Source organism: Cetorhinus maximus, chromosome 12, assembly GCF_964194155.1.
Source record: "Cetorhinus maximus chromosome 12, sCetMax3.hap1.1, whole genome shotgun sequence".
Taxonomy (NCBI): domain Eukaryota; kingdom Metazoa; phylum Chordata; class Chondrichthyes; order Lamniformes; family Cetorhinidae; genus Cetorhinus; species Cetorhinus maximus.
The window spans coordinates 123,631,035-123,649,189 of record NC_135890.1 but is presented as its reverse complement, the minus strand read 5'-3'; the positions used below and the strand labels follow the sequence as shown (position 1 = coordinate 123,649,189).

At 42.1% G+C, this 18,155-nt stretch overlaps 1 protein-coding gene across 3 annotated transcripts in view; it reads left to right on the top strand.

Annotated features, from left to right (window-relative positions):
• The window catches only part of pitpnm2 (phosphatidylinositol transfer protein, membrane-associated 2), a 314,925-nt gene that overhangs the window by 240,281 nt on the left and 56,489 nt on the right, over window positions 1–18,155 (top strand). For all 3 annotated transcript variants that reach the window (XM_078554574.1, XM_078554573.1, XM_078554572.1), the window contains exons 8-9: window positions 9,642–9,749; window positions 11,911–11,978. In XM_078554574.1, coding sequence (XP_078410700.1) covers window positions 9,642–9,749; window positions 11,911–11,978 — 176 coding nt within the window. The remainder of the gene's footprint in view (window positions 1–9,641; window positions 9,750–11,910; window positions 11,979–18,155) is intronic.

Sequence of the window (18,155 nt, the reverse complement as noted above, 5' to 3'; positions counted from 1 at the left end):
CTATTCAGCCCTTCTAGTCTGTGCTGAAATATTATTCCGCTAATCCCATTGACCTGCACCCAGTCCATAACCCTCCAGACCTCTCCCATCCATGTATCTATCCAATTTATCCTTAAAACTTAAGAGTGAGCCCGCATTTACCACGTCAGATGGCAGCTCGTTCCACATTCTCACCACTCTCTGAGTGAAGAAGTTCCCCCTAATGTTCCCCCTAAACCTTTCCCCTCTTGTGCAGCTGAGCCAAATGTCGTGCCACCAACTTGGCTCTTGCTACAGTCCTCTGAGGAACCATCTTGCTCACCGCTATCCAAAATGGAAAAGCGGCTAGAGAGTGAGATAGTGCAGGAATCCCCTGAGGCTATCTGCCTATTTCTTTAGATACTCTGACAGTCACCCTTCCCCTCTCTACCTGTGTACTACTTAGCTGCAGTGTGACCACCTCTCTAAACATGCCATCCTTAGAATCCTCAGCCTTGCAGATGCACCACAGTGACTCCAGCCGCCGCTTGAGTTCTGCAATCCTGAGCTCAAGTTTCTGCAGATGTAGTCATCGAGGGCACTTTGTACCTGCATGACTTCCCACATCCTGCATGATGCACATTCCACATGGCGAGCTGCACTGACATACCTTAAAATTTAACTTCTCTTTGAAATTTTTCACTCTGCAAAAATGCAGCTTTTATATCAATCAGCCTACATTCGCACAAGTATGTGACTAAGAGAGGTAAGAAAATCTTCAAGATCGTTTTTCCTGCAACTGGGGAGTCCACTCTAACATCTTGATCACCAGGTCTCTCATCGAAGCCACGAGCCTTGCCTTAGCCTTATATGTCCCATCAGGAAGTACTTTTTCCATATATATCCACCTGTGTGATAAAGCTGGCTGTCCCTTATCTGGTACTTCAGAGTATACACCAAATTCTTTCAACTATCTAACTCTTTTTGTTTTGCATCACTTATTGATTTATCTTCTAATTTGTTTGTAGCCACTAAAACTTCTCGGTCATAAGAACTTCTACTTTTAGTGGTGTTCCTAGTTTATTCTATAGTCCTTGTTCAAACTATGGCCTGTACTTGCCCTCCTATCTCATTCTGGACTACTACTACGTGACGTCTCCCTCCCTCCCTAACCTTTAATCAACAGTTATATCTAGAAAGTATTAATTGCATACCAATAAATCAGGTCAGGTCCCCACAGATAGATGGTCTTGCATCCAAAAATAGAGCAGTTAAGAAGCTTGATAGCTTGATTGGATAATTAAACTGGCTATGCATGCTACAAATGATGTTTGGAACCGAGTACTATGATGAAACATGCAACAGTTGAGGAGTTTCATAGGACAGTCAGAGGTTCTGTTGCTAGTATGAAATTGTTTCCTAGGGCCAGAGTGACTTCCAGATCTGCTATGGGAACTTACACTGCGTTTTCTAGTTTTCCACATGTTTGCCTCATTTTTCCAGTCCATAGATCTTATCTCTTGTCCATCATCTCGAACACTTAGTCAATGTTTGAACTTGCTACTGGCTTTCCCTGCTCTCCCTTCAATGGTCACATCCCTCTATTCACTGGACCCTTCTGGTATGTACATCACCCTAGTACCAACTTTTGGCTGTTGAACCTTGAGCAAAGTAGCCCTATCCTGCGCATTGTTATCACTTTATATATTGTCATCAACCCCTCATAGCTGTGGAAAGTATGAGGATGTGAGGTGCAGGGTGCCGCATCTCCTCCTATTAATTGCTCAGAGCCTGCAAGTTTATAATCAATCCTGATTAACCCAGATGAATGTACCCGAATAGTTTGCCTACCAGGCTGGAGAATTACTGAAACAAAAACAGAATTACCTGGAAAAACTTAGCAGGTCTGGCAGCATCGGCGGAGAAGAAAAGAGTTGACGTTTCGAGTCCTCATGACCCTTCAACAGAACTGAGTAATATTAGGAGAGGAGTGAAATATAAGCTGGTTTAAGGTGGGGGGGTGGGGGGAAAGAAGTTGGGGGTGGGTGGTGGTGGTTGTAGGGACAAGCAAGCAGTGATAGGAGCAGATCATCAAAAGATGTCACAGACAAAGGAACAAAGAGGTGTTAGAGGTGGTGATATTATCTAAACGAATGTGCTAATTAAGAATGGATGGCAGGACACTCAAGGTACAGCTCTAGTGGGGGTGGGGTGGAAAGACTGACAGGGCATTAAAGGTATAGATTTAAAAATAATTGAAATAGATGGGAAAAGAAAAATCTATATAAATTTTTGGAAAAAACAAAAGGGAGGGAGAAGAAACGGAAAGGGGGTGGGGATGGAGGAGGGAGTTCAAGATCTAAAGTTGTTGAATTCAATATTCAGTCCGGAAGGCTGTAAAGTGCCTAGTCGGAAGATGAGGTGCTGTTCCTCCAGTTTGCGTTGGGCTTCACTGGAACAATGCAGCAAGCCAAGGACAGACATGTGGGCAAGAGAGCAGGGTAGAGTGTTAAAATGGCAAGCGACAGGGAGGTTTGGGTCTTTCTTGCGGACAGACCACAGGTGTTCTGCAAAGCGGTCGCCCAGTTTACGTTTGGTCTCTCCAATGTAGAGGAGACCGCATTGGGAGCAACGAATGCAGTAGACTAAGTTAGGGGAAATGCAAGTGAAATGCTGCTTCACTTGAAAGGAGTGTTTGGGCCCTTGGACGGTTAGGAGAGAGGAAGTGAAGGGGCAGGTGTTGCATCTTCTGCGTGGGCATGGGGAGGTGCCATAGGTGGGGGTTGAGGAGTAGGGGATGATGGAGGAGTGGACCAGGGTGTCCCGGAGGGAACGATCCCTACGGAATGCCGCCGGAGGGGGTGAAGGGAAGATGTGTTTGGTGGTGGCATCATGCTGGAGTTGGCGGAAATGGCGGAGGATGATCCTTTGAATGCGGAGGCTGGTGGGGTGATAAGTGAGGACAAGGGGGACCCTATCATGTTTCTGGGGGGGAGGAGAAGTCATGAGGGCGGATGCGCGGGAGATGGGCTGGACACAGTTGAGGGCCCTGTCAACGACCGTGGGTGGAAAACCTCGGTTAAGGAAGAAGGAGGACATGTCAGAGGAGAATTACTGTCTTCCCATTACATCCTATCACCTTAACTGGGTCTTTTTGATCTCTTTCTGACCCTCTCTTTTATAGTATACTAAATTCCCAGGATTAAAGTTTATCCCTGATGGTCTTATGCAGTGCCGTAAGGTTCTTTGAATTTTCTGAGACTTCTGCTTTGATGAACGCTCTTCTTGTATGTAGCGCATTCAAGTACACAGAAAAGTGGAGCCAATTGTAGCCCCTTCTGAGACTGGGACATGGTCATACCTCACAAAGTATTTTTGGCTTTCTCCCACAGACCAACTGATACGGACTATAGTCCCAACCATTTGAAGTGAATTCTTTTCATGGACTGCCTATGCCAGGACAGATGTTAGCTTATAATGTGGTTGATCAGTTGATTAGTTTGATCAGCTAAGATCTTATGGAGCATCTCATCAATCACTACGTGATTTCTTTCACAAGTCCCATTACTGAAGGGACTTTCAGCTGCAGTGTTCTTCACTACAATGTCCACATTCTCGCTTGTCTCTAAATTCATCATGGCAAATTTCCCCCTGCCCTCCATTGTTTGTCAGGAATTTAGCTGGTGTCCCCAGACATGTCCGAATCCGTTTTTTCATGATTTTATGTACAATCACTCTTTATCGTGTATTACTGTAGAACAACTGAATCCTGTTGTCATGTTTATTAAAAGGAAATGTTCCTATCCTTGTCCCACACCTTTAATGATGTAGTAGCTATGGATTTAAAGTCTCATGTTAATGGGAGACTTGCAATTGGCCATTATGGTGTACACCTATACTTTTGACATATATCACATTTTTTCACGAATCACAATATCTTTACAGTGCAGAAGGAGGCCATTTGGTCCATCGAGTCTGCACTGGCTCTCTGAAAGAGTATTCCACCTAGTCCCACTCCTCCTCTGCCTTATCCCCATAACCTTTCACATTCTCTCTTTTCAGGTAGCAACCCAATTCCCTTTTGAATACCTCGATCAAACCTGCTTCCACCACCTTTTCAGGAAGTTTGTTCCAGACTCCAACCACCCTCTGGGTGAAAAAATTTTTCCTCGCATCACATTTACTCCTTTTGCCAATTATTTTGAATCTGTGCTCTCTAGTTCTTGATGTTCTCTTGAGTGGGAACAGTTTCTCACTATTTACCCTGTCCGTACTCCTCAGGATCTTAAATATCAAGACTCCTCTCAGTCACCTTTTCTCCAAGGAAAACAGCCCCAACCTCTTCAGTTTATCCTCAAAGCTACAGTTCTTCATCCCAGAAATCATTCTTGTGAATCTCCTCAGTACGCTCTCCAATGCCTTCATATCCTTTCTCAAGTGTGGCACCCAGAACTGGACGCAGTACTCCAGATGAGGCCTAACTAGTGTCTTATAAAAGTTCAACATGACCTCCTTACTCTTGTACTCTTTGCCCCTATTAATAAAGCCTAAGATACTACATGCTTTATTACCTGCTGTCTCAACAGCATGGAGCCAGTGAGATCAGATAGTGTGTAACCCGGGGTTATGGAACCAGTGAGATCACATAGTGTGTAACCCGGGGAGGGTTACACACTTCATCTTCAATGGCCTATGTACGTATACACCAAGGTCCCTCTGTTCCTGCACCTCCTTTACAGGCGCTCCCTTTATTTTATACTGTCTCACCATATCCTTCTTGACAAAATGAATCACCTCACACTTCTCTGCATTGAACTTCTTCTGCCACTTGTCTACCCAATCCACCAGCATATTTATCTCCTTTTGAAGTTCAAGACTATCCCCATCACAGTTGACAACTTTTCCAATCTTCATATTATCTGCAAATTTTGAAATGATGCCCTGCATGCCACAGCCTAGATCATTAATGTATATATCAGAAAGAGCAAGGGTCCCAACACTGACTAATCACTTCAGTAAGTTTGTATGCTCATCATCAACTACCCTTAAATCATTAGTAGGATTTTTAATCCGAGACAAGACAGATGAGCAAATTGTCAATAAAACTTTAAGACAAATTGCTTTTTCTCTTGCAAATTCCTATCACCTGATGCCATTAACACTTTGTTAACATTCTGATTAGAGATGATAGATTTTGTTAAAGGATTGCAATAAAGTCCTGATTGAGTAAATTGCAAATTGACTGATGTTCCAAAGACAATTGCTTTATCTTGGCCCATGTCCAATTTCATTTGTGCCCTTTTCATGGGTGGCTTGCTCAGCAACAAGGGTATCTCACTAGATACTACATCTGTAGTAATAAATAGGCTTGCCCCAGCTATCCTGCATGGAATCACCACACTTTTCAGTGACCTTAGTGTTGCCAACCCCAAACCAGAAGTAAGTAGAACTTTTATATTTCTTTACTTCAACCCTTATTACTGAGTGAGTTTAAATAACAATTCAAGCAATCTGTTCCACGTACTGTGGATGTGCAACCACTGTTCAACATGGTGCAATTACCAGTCTGAAGCTTCTTGTGACCAGTACAATTCTCTTCGGCTGATAATTATCATTATCTTCCCCTTTCAAACTTTCCAGGTTGTGCTTTGCCTCAAACCCTGGTGTTCCGTTTTGGACAATTTATCGCATCATAATATTTTGAATCATCGGAAACAGCTGTTAATAATTCCCTGGACATTCCTGGGGGTTCATCCTTCTGTTGTTATTACTCCATTCCTGTTGTCTGCCAGATCTGTCAAAAAGGTCTCCATCCTCATTTCTTTTGTCTGTGGTTCTTCTGTTGTATTGACACCTGCGCCCATATCTCAAGGGTCTTGAATTGCCAGCAGGATTGAATCCTCCATCTTTTACACCACTGCCGAATGTCCCATTTGTGCCATGAAAGTGGCTGGAAATTACTGCTTTCCCAATCATTTTTTTTAAAGCTTCAGGCATCTGACCCATCTGAGAACCTAACTGCAGTTAAGACCAGGAGCTTGTCCACTTGCAACACTTCAGCACAATCCAATAATTTGAAAGCAGATTTGAAACTCTCTTTCTCTCTCCACAGATATAAAATGATGAGGGGCATAGATAGGGTAGACAGGAAGGAACGTTTCTCCTTAGTGGAGGGATCAATAACCAGGGGACATGGATTTAAGGTAAGGGACAGGAGGATTAGAGGGGATGTGAGGAAGAATTTTTTCACCCAGAGAGTGGTGGGAATCTGGAACTCGCTGCCTGAAAGGGTGGTAGAGGCAGAAACCCTCATAACATTTAAGAAGTATTTGGATGTGCAATTGTGATGCCATGGCATACAAGGCTATGGGCCTGGTGCTGGGAAATGGGATTAGAATAGTTAGGTACTTGTTTGACTGGTGCAGATTCGATAGGCCGAAGGGCCTTTTTCTGTGCTGTAGACTTCTATGACTCTCTGACTTTGAGATGCTGCCAGACCTGCTGAGTTTTTCCATCATTTTCTGTTTCTAATTTGAAAACAAGCACTGAATCAGGAATTTCTAAATTGAATTTCTGCAATCTTGTATATAGTCTCTTAAATTCCATGATATATTCCTTGTTCTGACCAGGATGGTCAGTTTCTCTAGCCCCACTACTCCACAGGTCGCACCATAAGTGTAAATGTTTTATTCACTCAACAAAATGGCCAATTGATTACTTTCGTTATTGTTAGAATCAGAACAAAAGAAACTTTAACCGGGCTTCTTTCAATAGACTCAGAACAATTGATTTATTATGAAACAAAACTTATTTTTAAAAGCAAATTGCAAAAACTGGTTAATGTAGAATTTTCAATCTGCAAGTGTAATTATACACCCCTTTAATTCCCAACACAACATAAACACAAAGGACAAAACAAACGGGAAAACTTTATGAAAAAGGATAAAGTTCAAAGGGTTTTGATGCTATCGATCTGGTGTTCCTATGTGCGAAGACAGATCACTTGTCACAGTAGTTGTCTGGAAGTTCTTTCCAAGGGAGCTTCAATGTGGAGGAGAACAGAGCGGGATCAATGTCCTTGGGATCTCTCTCTCATCTCAGCTTCTCAGGTTTCGAAATACAGACGAGTTATACTGAGATGAATTTTTCTAGCTGTATACTGATAACTACACTGAATTTCAGACAAGGCAGAGAAAGAGCCAGTTGAGCAACCTTCTCCTTTTTGGTTTATTCCCAAACTGAGTTTGCCCTTATTCAGAGGGCATTTAAGAGTCAACCACATCGCTGTGGGTCTGGAGTCACATGTAGGCCAGACCAGGTAAGGATGGCAGATTTCCTTCCCTAAAGGACATTAGTGAACCAGATGGGTTTTTACGACAATTGACAATGGTTCCATGGTCATCATTAGGCTTTTAATCCAGGTTTTTATTGAATTCAAGTTTCACCATCTGCCGTGGTGAGATTCAAACCCAGAGTATTACCCTGGATTACTAGTCCAGTGACAATGCCATTATGTCACCACATCCAAGAGAGTAAGGGTGGTGAATAAGGTGCCAATTTATAAAAAGGAATGGAAGGACAAGCCAGGAAATCACAGCTGGAAATTGTTATCAGCTGGCTGACTGAGGAAGGTAGTGCACGAGAGCTGCATTGTGGAACAGGTAGTACGGATTAATGGGCCTGGTCTTGCTCCTCACTGTAGTGCTTGCGGATAGGTCTCCTGATTTGGTTGAGAGGTACTGGCCGGCTAGGAGAGTTACAGCAGCAGTGGCCACTGAAGCGAAAGCTTGGGCTTGGGAGGAGTTTGGAGAGGCCATGGAGACTGACTATTGGACAGCATCAAAGTTGTTCTGGCAAACCATTCAGCGCCATAGGCGGGCTCAGCGGGATGTCGCCCAAGCTGTTCTCAGCAAGGGTGGAGAAACACTGACCACGATTAGGGAGATCGCTGAGAGGTGGAAGGAGCACTTTGAGGAACTCCTCAACTTGGCGGACAAGCCCTCCTTACAAGAGGCAGTGCCAGAATCCTCCAGTGAGATTGGATCTATCGCTCTTGCTGAAATCACTGAGGTGGTCAAGGGCCTTCGTAGTGGTAAGGCAGCAGGGGTGGCTGAGATTCGTCCGGAGATGTTGAAGGTGCTGGACAATGTTGGGATGTCATAGCTAATGCGCCTCTTCAATGTTGCATGGAAGGCGGGGTCAGCACCGCTGGATTGGTAAACTGGGGTGGTGGTCCCCATCTTTAATATAGGGGACCATAGGGTGTATTCCAATTATAAAGGGATCACACTCCTCAGCCTCCCCGGGAAAGCCTATGCCAGAGTGCTGGAGAGGAGACTTCATCCGTTAGTTGAACCTCAGATTCAGGAGGAACAATGCAGATTTCACCCTGACTGAGGAACAGTGAACCAGCTCTTTGTTCTCTCAGGGATATTTGAGGGTTCATGGGAGTTTGCTAATCTGGTCTGCCTCTCTTTTGTAGAACTGGAGAAGGCATAGACCATGTTCCTTGGGATATTTTGCAGAAGGTGCTGCAGGAATATGAGGTGCCTGTGCCTCTTCTTTGTGTTATCAGGTCCCTCTGTTCGCAGAGCGAGAGTTATGTTCACATTCTCGGCATTAGGTCGCATTTGTTCAAGGTGGGCATTGGACTCCACCATTGGTCTCCACTCCTGTTCGTGATTTTCAGGGATGGGATATCAAGGTGCAGCCGAGGTATGGAGAATATCCAGTTTGGGGACTTGAGGGTGGCATCTCTGCTGTTTGTAGATGACTATGTGCTTCTTACCTCACCTGGCTGTGATTTCCAGTACACTCGAACGTTTCGCTGTTGAGTGTGACGTGGCTGGGCTGCAGATCAGCATCTCTAAATCTGAGGTCATGGTTCTGTCTCAGAAAAGAGTGGGTTGCTCCCTTCAGGTGAGGGGGGAGCAGCTTCCCTTAGTGGAGGAGCTCAAGTATGTCGGGATCTTGTTTGCGAGTGCTGGCAGGGGGAGCGTCTGATTGACCAGCAGATCAGTGCGGCGGCTGCAGTTCTGCGGGTGCTGTACCGGTCTATGGTGGTGAAGCAGGAGCTGAGTTTTAGGACGAAGCTCTTGGTTTACCGGTTGATCTACTTCCCCATCCTCACCTATGCTCATGAACTGTGGGTAACGATTGAAGGGATACGATTGAGGGTACAAGCGGCGGAAATAAGGTTTCTCCGCAGGGTTGCTGGGCGTACTCTCTGGGACAGGGTGAGGAGTTCAGCAATCCGGGAGAGGCTCGGAGTAGAGTTGCTGCTCCTCCGGATCGAGATGGGCCAGTTGAGGTGGTTTGGGCGTCTGATAAGGATGCCCCCTGGTAGGCCCCTGCTGGAGCTGTGCCGGGCACGGCCCACTGGGCAGAGACCTCGAGGCCGACCCAGAGCACACTGGAGGAATTACATCTCTCAGCTGGCCTGGGAACGTCTGAGAGTCTTCCAGGAAGAGCTGGAATCTGTGGCTAAGGAAAGGGAAGTCTGGTTGGCCCTGCTCAGTTTGCTGCCATCGTGACTCTCACCAGGAGAAGTGGTATGAAAATGAATGGCTGGGTGAAGAAATATTTGTTTTATCTTTGTGTTCACGTCCAAAGAACTCTGTTGCCTTAAGATGTGTCAAAATAATTCATACTTGGTCCTCATGTTTTCTCTTTCATATATTCAGAAGATTTTTCAGACAATGAGGAGATCTTCCCTCAAGAAATCACAAAATGGAATTCGAATGATCTTATTGATAAAATTGAAGCGGGTGGTGAAGCTGAAGGAGGCCAGAGTAAGCTTAATTTGTTTAAAAACTTTAAAGAATTTGCATCATTTCAGTTCTGTGATGTTTGAGTTATAAAATCATTGGTCCCACTCCCCCCTGCTCTTTCTCCATAGCCCTGATAATTTCTCCTTTTCAAGTATTTATTCAATTCTCTTTTGAAAGTTACCATTGAATCAGTTTCCACTGCCCTTTCAGGAAGTACATCATAACAGTTTGTCCCCTTTACAAAAAAATTGCCCTAATTCTTTCCACCACCTCACCTCTCCCGGCCCAGAATTTTTGACAGTAATCTTAAATCCATGTCATCTGGTTACTGCCCCTTCTGCCACTTGTGAAGAGTTTCTCCATATCTACTCTTTAAAAACCCCTAATAATTTTTAACACAGAAGAATATAAGAAACAGGAGCAGGAGTAGGCCATTTGGCCCTTCAACCCTGCTCTGCCATTCAATAAGGGCATGGTTGATCTGATAGTAGCCTTAACTCCACTTTGCTGACTGTCCCCCATAACCCATGACTCCCTATCATGATCAAAAATCTGTCTAACTTGGCCTTGAATATATTCACTGACCCAGCCTCCACTGCTTTCTGTTAAGGAGAATTCCACAGACTAATGACCCTCTGAGAAAAGAAACTTCTCATCATCTCAGTCTTAAATGGGAGAACCCTCATTTTTAAACTGTGCCCTTGGTTCTAGATTCCCCCATGAGGGGAAACATAACCTGAGCATCTACCCTATCCCAAACCCGCTCAGAATTTTACACATTTCAATGAGATCATCTCTCGTTCTTCTAAATTCCAATGAGTATAGGCCCAATCTGCTCAATCTTTCCTTATAGGACAACCACTCCATCCTACGAATCGGCCTAGTGAACTTTCCAATGTAATACCTTTAGTAAATCTACCATTAACCTTCTCTGCTATAAGGAGAACAATTTGGTGTTCCGCAGGCTGACTTTTAAAAAAATTCCTCCACTATTCTCCCGAAAACCGAACACTTGCTGGCATAGGGGTTGGCGACTAGGTGGTGATTCTTCATTTGGCCTGGATAGTTAATGTTGACAGGCTATTTGACCTTGAGTGGCAGAGACCAAGGCCCACACACATGAACTTTCTAGCCAGGGATTGTCAGCACAGTATGAGTTCGGCTGGTTCCTTGTATACGGTGCCAAGACCAATTTATCATCCATCTCCTGTCTCAACAGAGATTAGCTAACCCTGTACAAGCTAGAGATTAAACATGGGACCTACCTGGACTGTATATTTCAGTGCCAATGCTTCATTTAGAATGTAGTTGGGTGGCTGAATAGGATAGTTAAGGGTCCTAGAGCTCTCTGCTTCAGTGAGTTGTGAGACCTTTCTTTGCCTGGGTCCTCTTAGTTTCCTGTGGTGCATTTACACACTACACCATTAGGAGGAGTTCAGGTTCCCCCTCCATTTGATGACCTGCCTGGATTTAAGAGCTCAGCATATTGAGAATATCCTGAGTGAAGAAGTCACCAAGGTGCTTTGGCTTAATGACTGACTTCAATACCAGTCGTATTTTCAGAAGCAACTTTTGTAGTTGTGAATTATGATAGAAAGAATCTTCATTACTATAATGCCTTCCCTGACCTCAGGGCGTCCTCAATTACTTTACAGCCAATGAATTACTTTTTGAGCGTAATCACTATTGTAATGCAGGAAATGTGACAGCAAATATCACTCAAACAGCTGTGTAATAATGACCAGATAGCCTGTTTTAGCGATGTTGGTTGAGGGATAAATATTGGTCAGCAAACCAAGAGACACTCCCCTATTTTCCTTCGAAATAGTGCCACGGGATCTTTTACTTTCACTTGGAAGAGTAGACAGAGCCTCGGTTCCTGAATGTTGATACTTCTGACAGTGTGGACCTATATTATATGTCCAGGTTTCTGTTGGTGACTTGAACCCACTATTTTCTCACTCAAGACACAAGAGCAAGATCGACTGAACCAAGGCTGACTCCATAAATAAAATAATTGAGCTGTCCTCATGAATAAGTACAATCTGTAGAAAGTAGAAAATCTGCATATGTGATAAGGAGACAAAGTGTTGCTGACACGATTTTTGTGATGTTTCCATAAGCCCTGCCCACTTTATTGAAAGTATGAATGTGCTGTCACTGAATCATTTTTCTTCCGCAGGTGACTTGTATCAAGGTCAATTGACAGACTATGTTCCTTCCAGTGGAGAGCAGCTCAACCCATTTGAGGTATGTTGGGATGTTTATTACTTTAAAGGTGCTATATAAATATAAGTTATGTTACTTTAAAATCTTGGGAGTGGAAGAAATGAAGGTAATAAACAGCATGTATGGGAGAAAGATTAACTAGCAGGAAAGTATAGGATAGCAATTCAGATTTATGGCTGTGATCATGCCAGAAACCATTGTAGCATCAAGTCAACTAAAAACCCATTCCCACTGCCTGTTATGTAAACTTCATACCGAGTAATATATGTTTTTTTGTCAAATGTTAGGTTTCCTCTACTCCATGCACTCTATATTACTTGTTCTGTTCATGCTATTCTGAAGCAAGCTCTAAGGAGATATGTGAGAGTGCAGAAGGATCAAGTATAATTTTGCATGAAATAGGACAATCTCAGTAAAGTCACAAGAATAACTGATGCGAGAAAATGAAGTGCGGCACCAGTGATGTTGAAAAGCTGGGATGATGATGCATTGTTGGGACAATATAACAGGAGCTTTACCCTTAATCTATCCTGTGCTCTATCTGATTTGCAAGTCCTTGATAATTGAAAAAGGTTGACAAAAATATTGTCTTACCCAGAACTGATGATTCTATCTTGGAACACAAGATTTCTGTAAAAAAAGAACACACAGATGCAGAGGAAACATTACAATAACCCAATCTAAAATATTTAGTAACTAACAGATGAAAAATGGCCAGTGCTATAAATTATTACACAGTCATGACCTTAAGTAATTTGAAATCTATGAAATAATCTCAATTGTCTGATTCTGAATCAAATTAAAGCAGAGCTTGTTGATAAATTTGAAACTAAAGGAATTCTCAAGCAAATTGTGATTGAAGGAATTAATTTTCAACAAACTAGAAACCTCTGAAAAGAGGCCACTCATTTCAAAGTCAACCCTGAACAACCAGCTGTTATTCTGAACAGAAAAAGTTCCCAAATTGCAATTATGATACAAATTAATCCATGTTGCTCTCATTTCATCTCAAATTACAACATCCAGTGATTTAAAATAAACGTAATAAATTTCAGCTTCTGAGACTTGACTAGACTGTAGGAGTGAAAAATAGTACATTGGAGATCAACATCTTTGGGTATTGTAGAAGAAATGTACCAGGTGCAAATAAAATTTGATATGTTCCTGTTGCCAGAGCTGAGCAATGATCTGGTAAACTTCGAGAATTGCCTCTGTTCTCAGGACATCAGAGTTCTGATTTGTCTGTACCTCCTCAATAACTCTTAAAGCCCAGAGAATTTCTCTTGCCACCACTCTCATTGTCACATTACAGAATATCTTTGTTGCTAATATACTTTCCATCCCAGACAGGCAGGCGAGGTAAAGACAGAGATAACCTGCATTTAAATGACAGCCTTTCAACACCTCAGGATGTCCTCCAGCCCTTCACAACCAATTAAGTACTTTTAAAGTACAGCCACTGTTGTAATCCAGGCAGCATGGCACTGTAGGTGGACCTACACCACATGGACTGCAGCTGTTCAAGGCAGCGGCTCACCACCACCTTCTCAAGGGAAATTAAGGATAAGCAATAAATGTTGGCCTAACCTGAGATACCTACACTGTGAAAGAATTAAAAAATGTTAATTTTCACATAGCAAGGTCTCACAAACAGCAATATGATAATGACTAGATAATCTGTTTTTAGTGGTGTTGGTTGAGAGATAAATATTGGTCAGGGAGAACTGGGATGACTACTCTATTCTTTGAATAGTGCCGTGGGATCTTTTATATCTACCTGAGCAGGTAGGTGGGGCCTCAGTTTAAACCTGTGCCTCCAACTATGGAGCCCTCTCAATGCTGCCCATCCAACACTGCAGCACTCCCCTAGCATAGACTCTCCTACACTGCAATTCTCCCTCATGACTGTCCCTCCAACTGTGCAGTGTTCCCTCAGCATACCTTCAGTGCTGTCTCCTCTGACAGTGCAGTACTCCCTCAGTACTCTACTGGAGTGTCATCTTAGATTATGTTCTCGAGTTTCTGGAGTGGGACTTGAACCCACAGCTTTCTGCATCAGAGGAAAGCGTTGTCACTGAATCAAGGCTGACCCCTGTGGTAAGATATTCACTGTTTCTTTCTATATTACAGTTTGATCAGTTGGCAACAGGTTCATTTTCTGCAATTCCTTGAGCTGAGAGATGATGTGTTCCACTGCCACAGCCTGTGTTTCATCTTGTACATGCTCAGGAATAGGAAATTCTTACTCATTACTTGAAATATTAAACATAACTGTTATTCAGAATTTTGGTGTGAAGTCTGCTGCACTCTACCTGTCTATCTTAAGCCTCACAGTGATATTGAAAACCACCAGCACTTTCACAATATTTTAGTCTGCAAGTTGAAACAAAAGACAAATTCCACACTCCTTCACAAAAAGAAAAATTGGGATTCTCCGTTTAAGATTGTTTTATCTATGAAGGTTGACATATCAACATAATTCACAGTTAAAAGCAAAATACTGCGGATGCTGGAAATCTGAAACAAAAACAAAAATTGCTGGAAAAACTCAGGTCTGACAGCACCTGTGGAGAGAGAGACAGAGTTAATGTTTTGAGTCCGTATGACTCATACGGTATATGAGTCACACGGACTCGAAACGTTAAGTCTGTCTTTCTCTCCACAGGTGCTGTCAGACCTCCTGAGTTTTTCCAGCAATTTTTGTTTTAATTCACAGTTAATATGCTTACAGTACAAAATGTTGGTAATTGCTGCTCTGTGCTTTGGGAGGCGGGTGTGGTTTGCTCAACTGTAGGTACTCCCTCCAGAGGAGGTTTATTCTCAGGATCAGGGAAATGCCAGAGGTTCTAGGTACGGCTGCTGGCCAGCACCATACATGCCTGTGACTCCTAGAGGGTTAAAGGTTGGCTACAGCTCTACTAACCTCCCTCAATAACAACCCACCAGCAGGAAAAGTTATTACTTACCCATTATATTATCCATTTTATTTGATTTAGGGATTCCACAAAAGAAACATTAGAAATAGGAGCTGGAATAGCCCTTTGAAACTGCTCAGCCATTCAATGAGGTCATGGTTGATCTACCTCAATTCCATTATTCCACCCTAGCCCCTTATTCTTTGATTCCTTTAGGAAATGGAACTGCTTGTGTTTTTTAGTGCCCATATTATTGAAGCCTAAATCTGTTAATTGTAATAAGATTTGCTTTTATATTTTAGTAATTTAGTTTACCATGCAAGTTTCAAGCTTTCAATGTTAATAGTTTGGAAAACACAATTGCTGAGAGTAGTGGATGAACGTTTAATGCAGATGTTAAACACCTGTTTATTTTCAAACAGATCAGAGCCTCTGCCCAAAACAGCAAACCTCAGAATATCACATTAACGTGCTAATATCAGCAGTGTTTGTTTCTGGACTGAAACTGATACTGAGATATATACGCTATTTTGGAAAAGATACTGTAAGTCCTTGGGTAGAAAAGTGCTGTGAAGGGTTTTAAATCCATTGCCCACTCGCTGCCAGTTTACATGTGTGAAGATTAGAATTATGTAAAGCAACACTTAGCAGTTTTCAGGAATGTGATTACATACATGTTGCTTACAGAAATGGAACTATGGCTTGTTTAGGGCACAACAGCTTCACTTATCCACATTATTGCAAAAAAGATTTTTCAAACCTGCCATTTAATTAGCCGCATTAATCACATGGTTTTGTATAGTGTAAAACAATTCAGAAGGTGACCATGTTAACAGTAATTGTTGTACAGGTTTCTATCAATTTCATGACCTATCATGTTGTAATTTGACAAATAGTGGATTAGCCTTTCCGGCAACCTTTGTTGATATGATGTACTTCCTGCAAGAATACTATTCATGCGGTTTTCTGCAGTCTCCTGACTGGCCTGTATTCTCATGCAGATACACAGCCCTCTTAAAAATAAGAGTGTCAGTACCTGTATACCAAAGATTACAGTTACAAGTATTCCAGCAGTAAGTAACATTAAAGTTGTAGTTTAATGCCCTTACTGCTTCCTAAGTGTATTGACTTGAGCAATATGCTAACTAACTAGATAGTTAAAATTTGCTACTGTAAGCAAGAAAGAAACTTTTACTGCGGGTGTGTTTGCTTGCAAGCAGAATTTAAGCTGTTGGCTGGATCAATTGACATTTATTTTTCTGTGTCCCTTCCCCTCCTCTCTAGTGTAATACTTTTCCCCCAGAATATGGACATTTATCACCCTCCAGCACTTTGCCCACGTTTGAGCCAGTGAGTGTTGGCAGGCTGTCTATCTGGAGCAAGCATCACAGCAAGCTTGACCTTGGCCATACATGCAGGGATTATTGGATAGGAATCCTGATCTCTTTCTTTCCCAACCCATGTGTGGTGGTCATTGTCACCTTCCTATTATCTCCCTTGCTGACAGCAGCTCACCTTACACACTGAGCAGGACTTTCCTGCTCTGTATGCTTCCAAAATGGTGATGTTACCTCAAGATCACTACTTCTGAGCTATGTCAATTAATTACTTCAAGGTGCTGCTTTTTGGCTTACTGGGGTGCTTGCAAGAGATGATGAGGAAAATTCAGTCTGTTTTCAGTAGGTGCTATAGAAAATTCCAGGAAGCTGGTAAAAATGGTCTAAACTACACAGGGGTAAGAAGGTTATGTGTGTGCTGAACCCCTAATTTGTCTCTTCAATGTACTATCATCATCATAATTTGCAGGTTTGCCATATAAGTTGGCAAATGTCTTGTTGAAATAACCCCTTTGATACCAATTGTGTATGTGAGTAAACCAAAAAAATGTACTCCATTCTTCTGTATGCATTAAATATGTCCTATAATGTTGCTGTTAATTTTAGTGATAAGATTATGAGCATATGATATTCTAATATTGACTGCAAGGATTTTACTGGAAAGCAATTTTGATCATCAATCAATTTGTGTTGCTTTTATAGCATCTCAGTGAATCTAAGACAACTCTATTGTTTTCACTTATAAAATTCTTCCCACGTTGTCAACATGATGGTTTGGTAAAAGTTCTTTTTTTTTTGTATTCTATGTTGCTTCTATGAGATTCATAATGTGACATTAGAAGAGAGTATCAGGCCAAAAGATGTTATTGTTCTCGCATTTAGTCTCTCTATCCTGCCTTGTCTGGTTTGTGCACAGTGTCCTGTTAAAGTAAATTCCTTCAAGATGGGGCACAGAATTGCAAGGCCTCTACACCTTGAATTGCTGCTCCACAATCAGTAGCCGGAGAAATGCTTCTCCCTTCCCCAGGACTATTTTGACCCATCTCACCTCACAACCTGTCAAAGACTGACTAAACTAATTAATTGCACTAATATAAAAACAAAAAACTACTGCGGATGCTGGAAATCCAAAACAAAAACAGAATTATCTGGAAAAACTCAGCAGGTCTGGCATCATCGGTGGAGAAGAAAAGAGTTGACGTTTCGAGTCCTCATGACCCTTCAACAGAACTGGCATGATAAATATGATAAATATATGATAAATATATAAAAAAAAATAAACAGTTCTGTCGAAGGGTCATGAGGACTCGAAACGTCAACTCTTTTCTTCTCCGCCGATGCTGCCAGACCTGCTGAGTTTTTCCAGGTAATTCTGTTTTTGTTTTTAATTAATTGCACTGTGAGCTGGTGATTGTGTGTGGAGCAACCTGCTTACTTATTTTTTAATCCTTTGCCTTCCCTATTTTAATAGTTCATTAAAAGGACAGCCTTATGTATCAGAAGTTTGTTTTACAATCATTTTACAATTTTAATTGAACAGTTTTGAGTTATGTTACTATTTAAACAATGTGACATGTTAAAAGAACCATTTCTGTCCTTATTCAGTATAAACTGACAACCTACCTTTAAAATCATTACGTACCCTTTAAGTTTAATGACTTGTGGAATTTTTATATATATCCTTCAATCATTTTGAGAGAAATTTGCACGGAGCAATTATATTTATGGCTAGACTTCAAAATATGACAGCAAATCTCATCAAAAATCATTAGAATGAAATGTCTCTGATTACGTTAATCAGATTTCAGCATGAAGAAAGTGTTTATTAAGCATGGAATGTATGGCAGTGTGTAGGCTTTTAATTGGTGTGTTTAGCTTGGGCTTCTTGCACAACATTGGTTATGGTATGTTTCTGAGGAGGGTTTGTGAAGTTGTATGATTAGGTA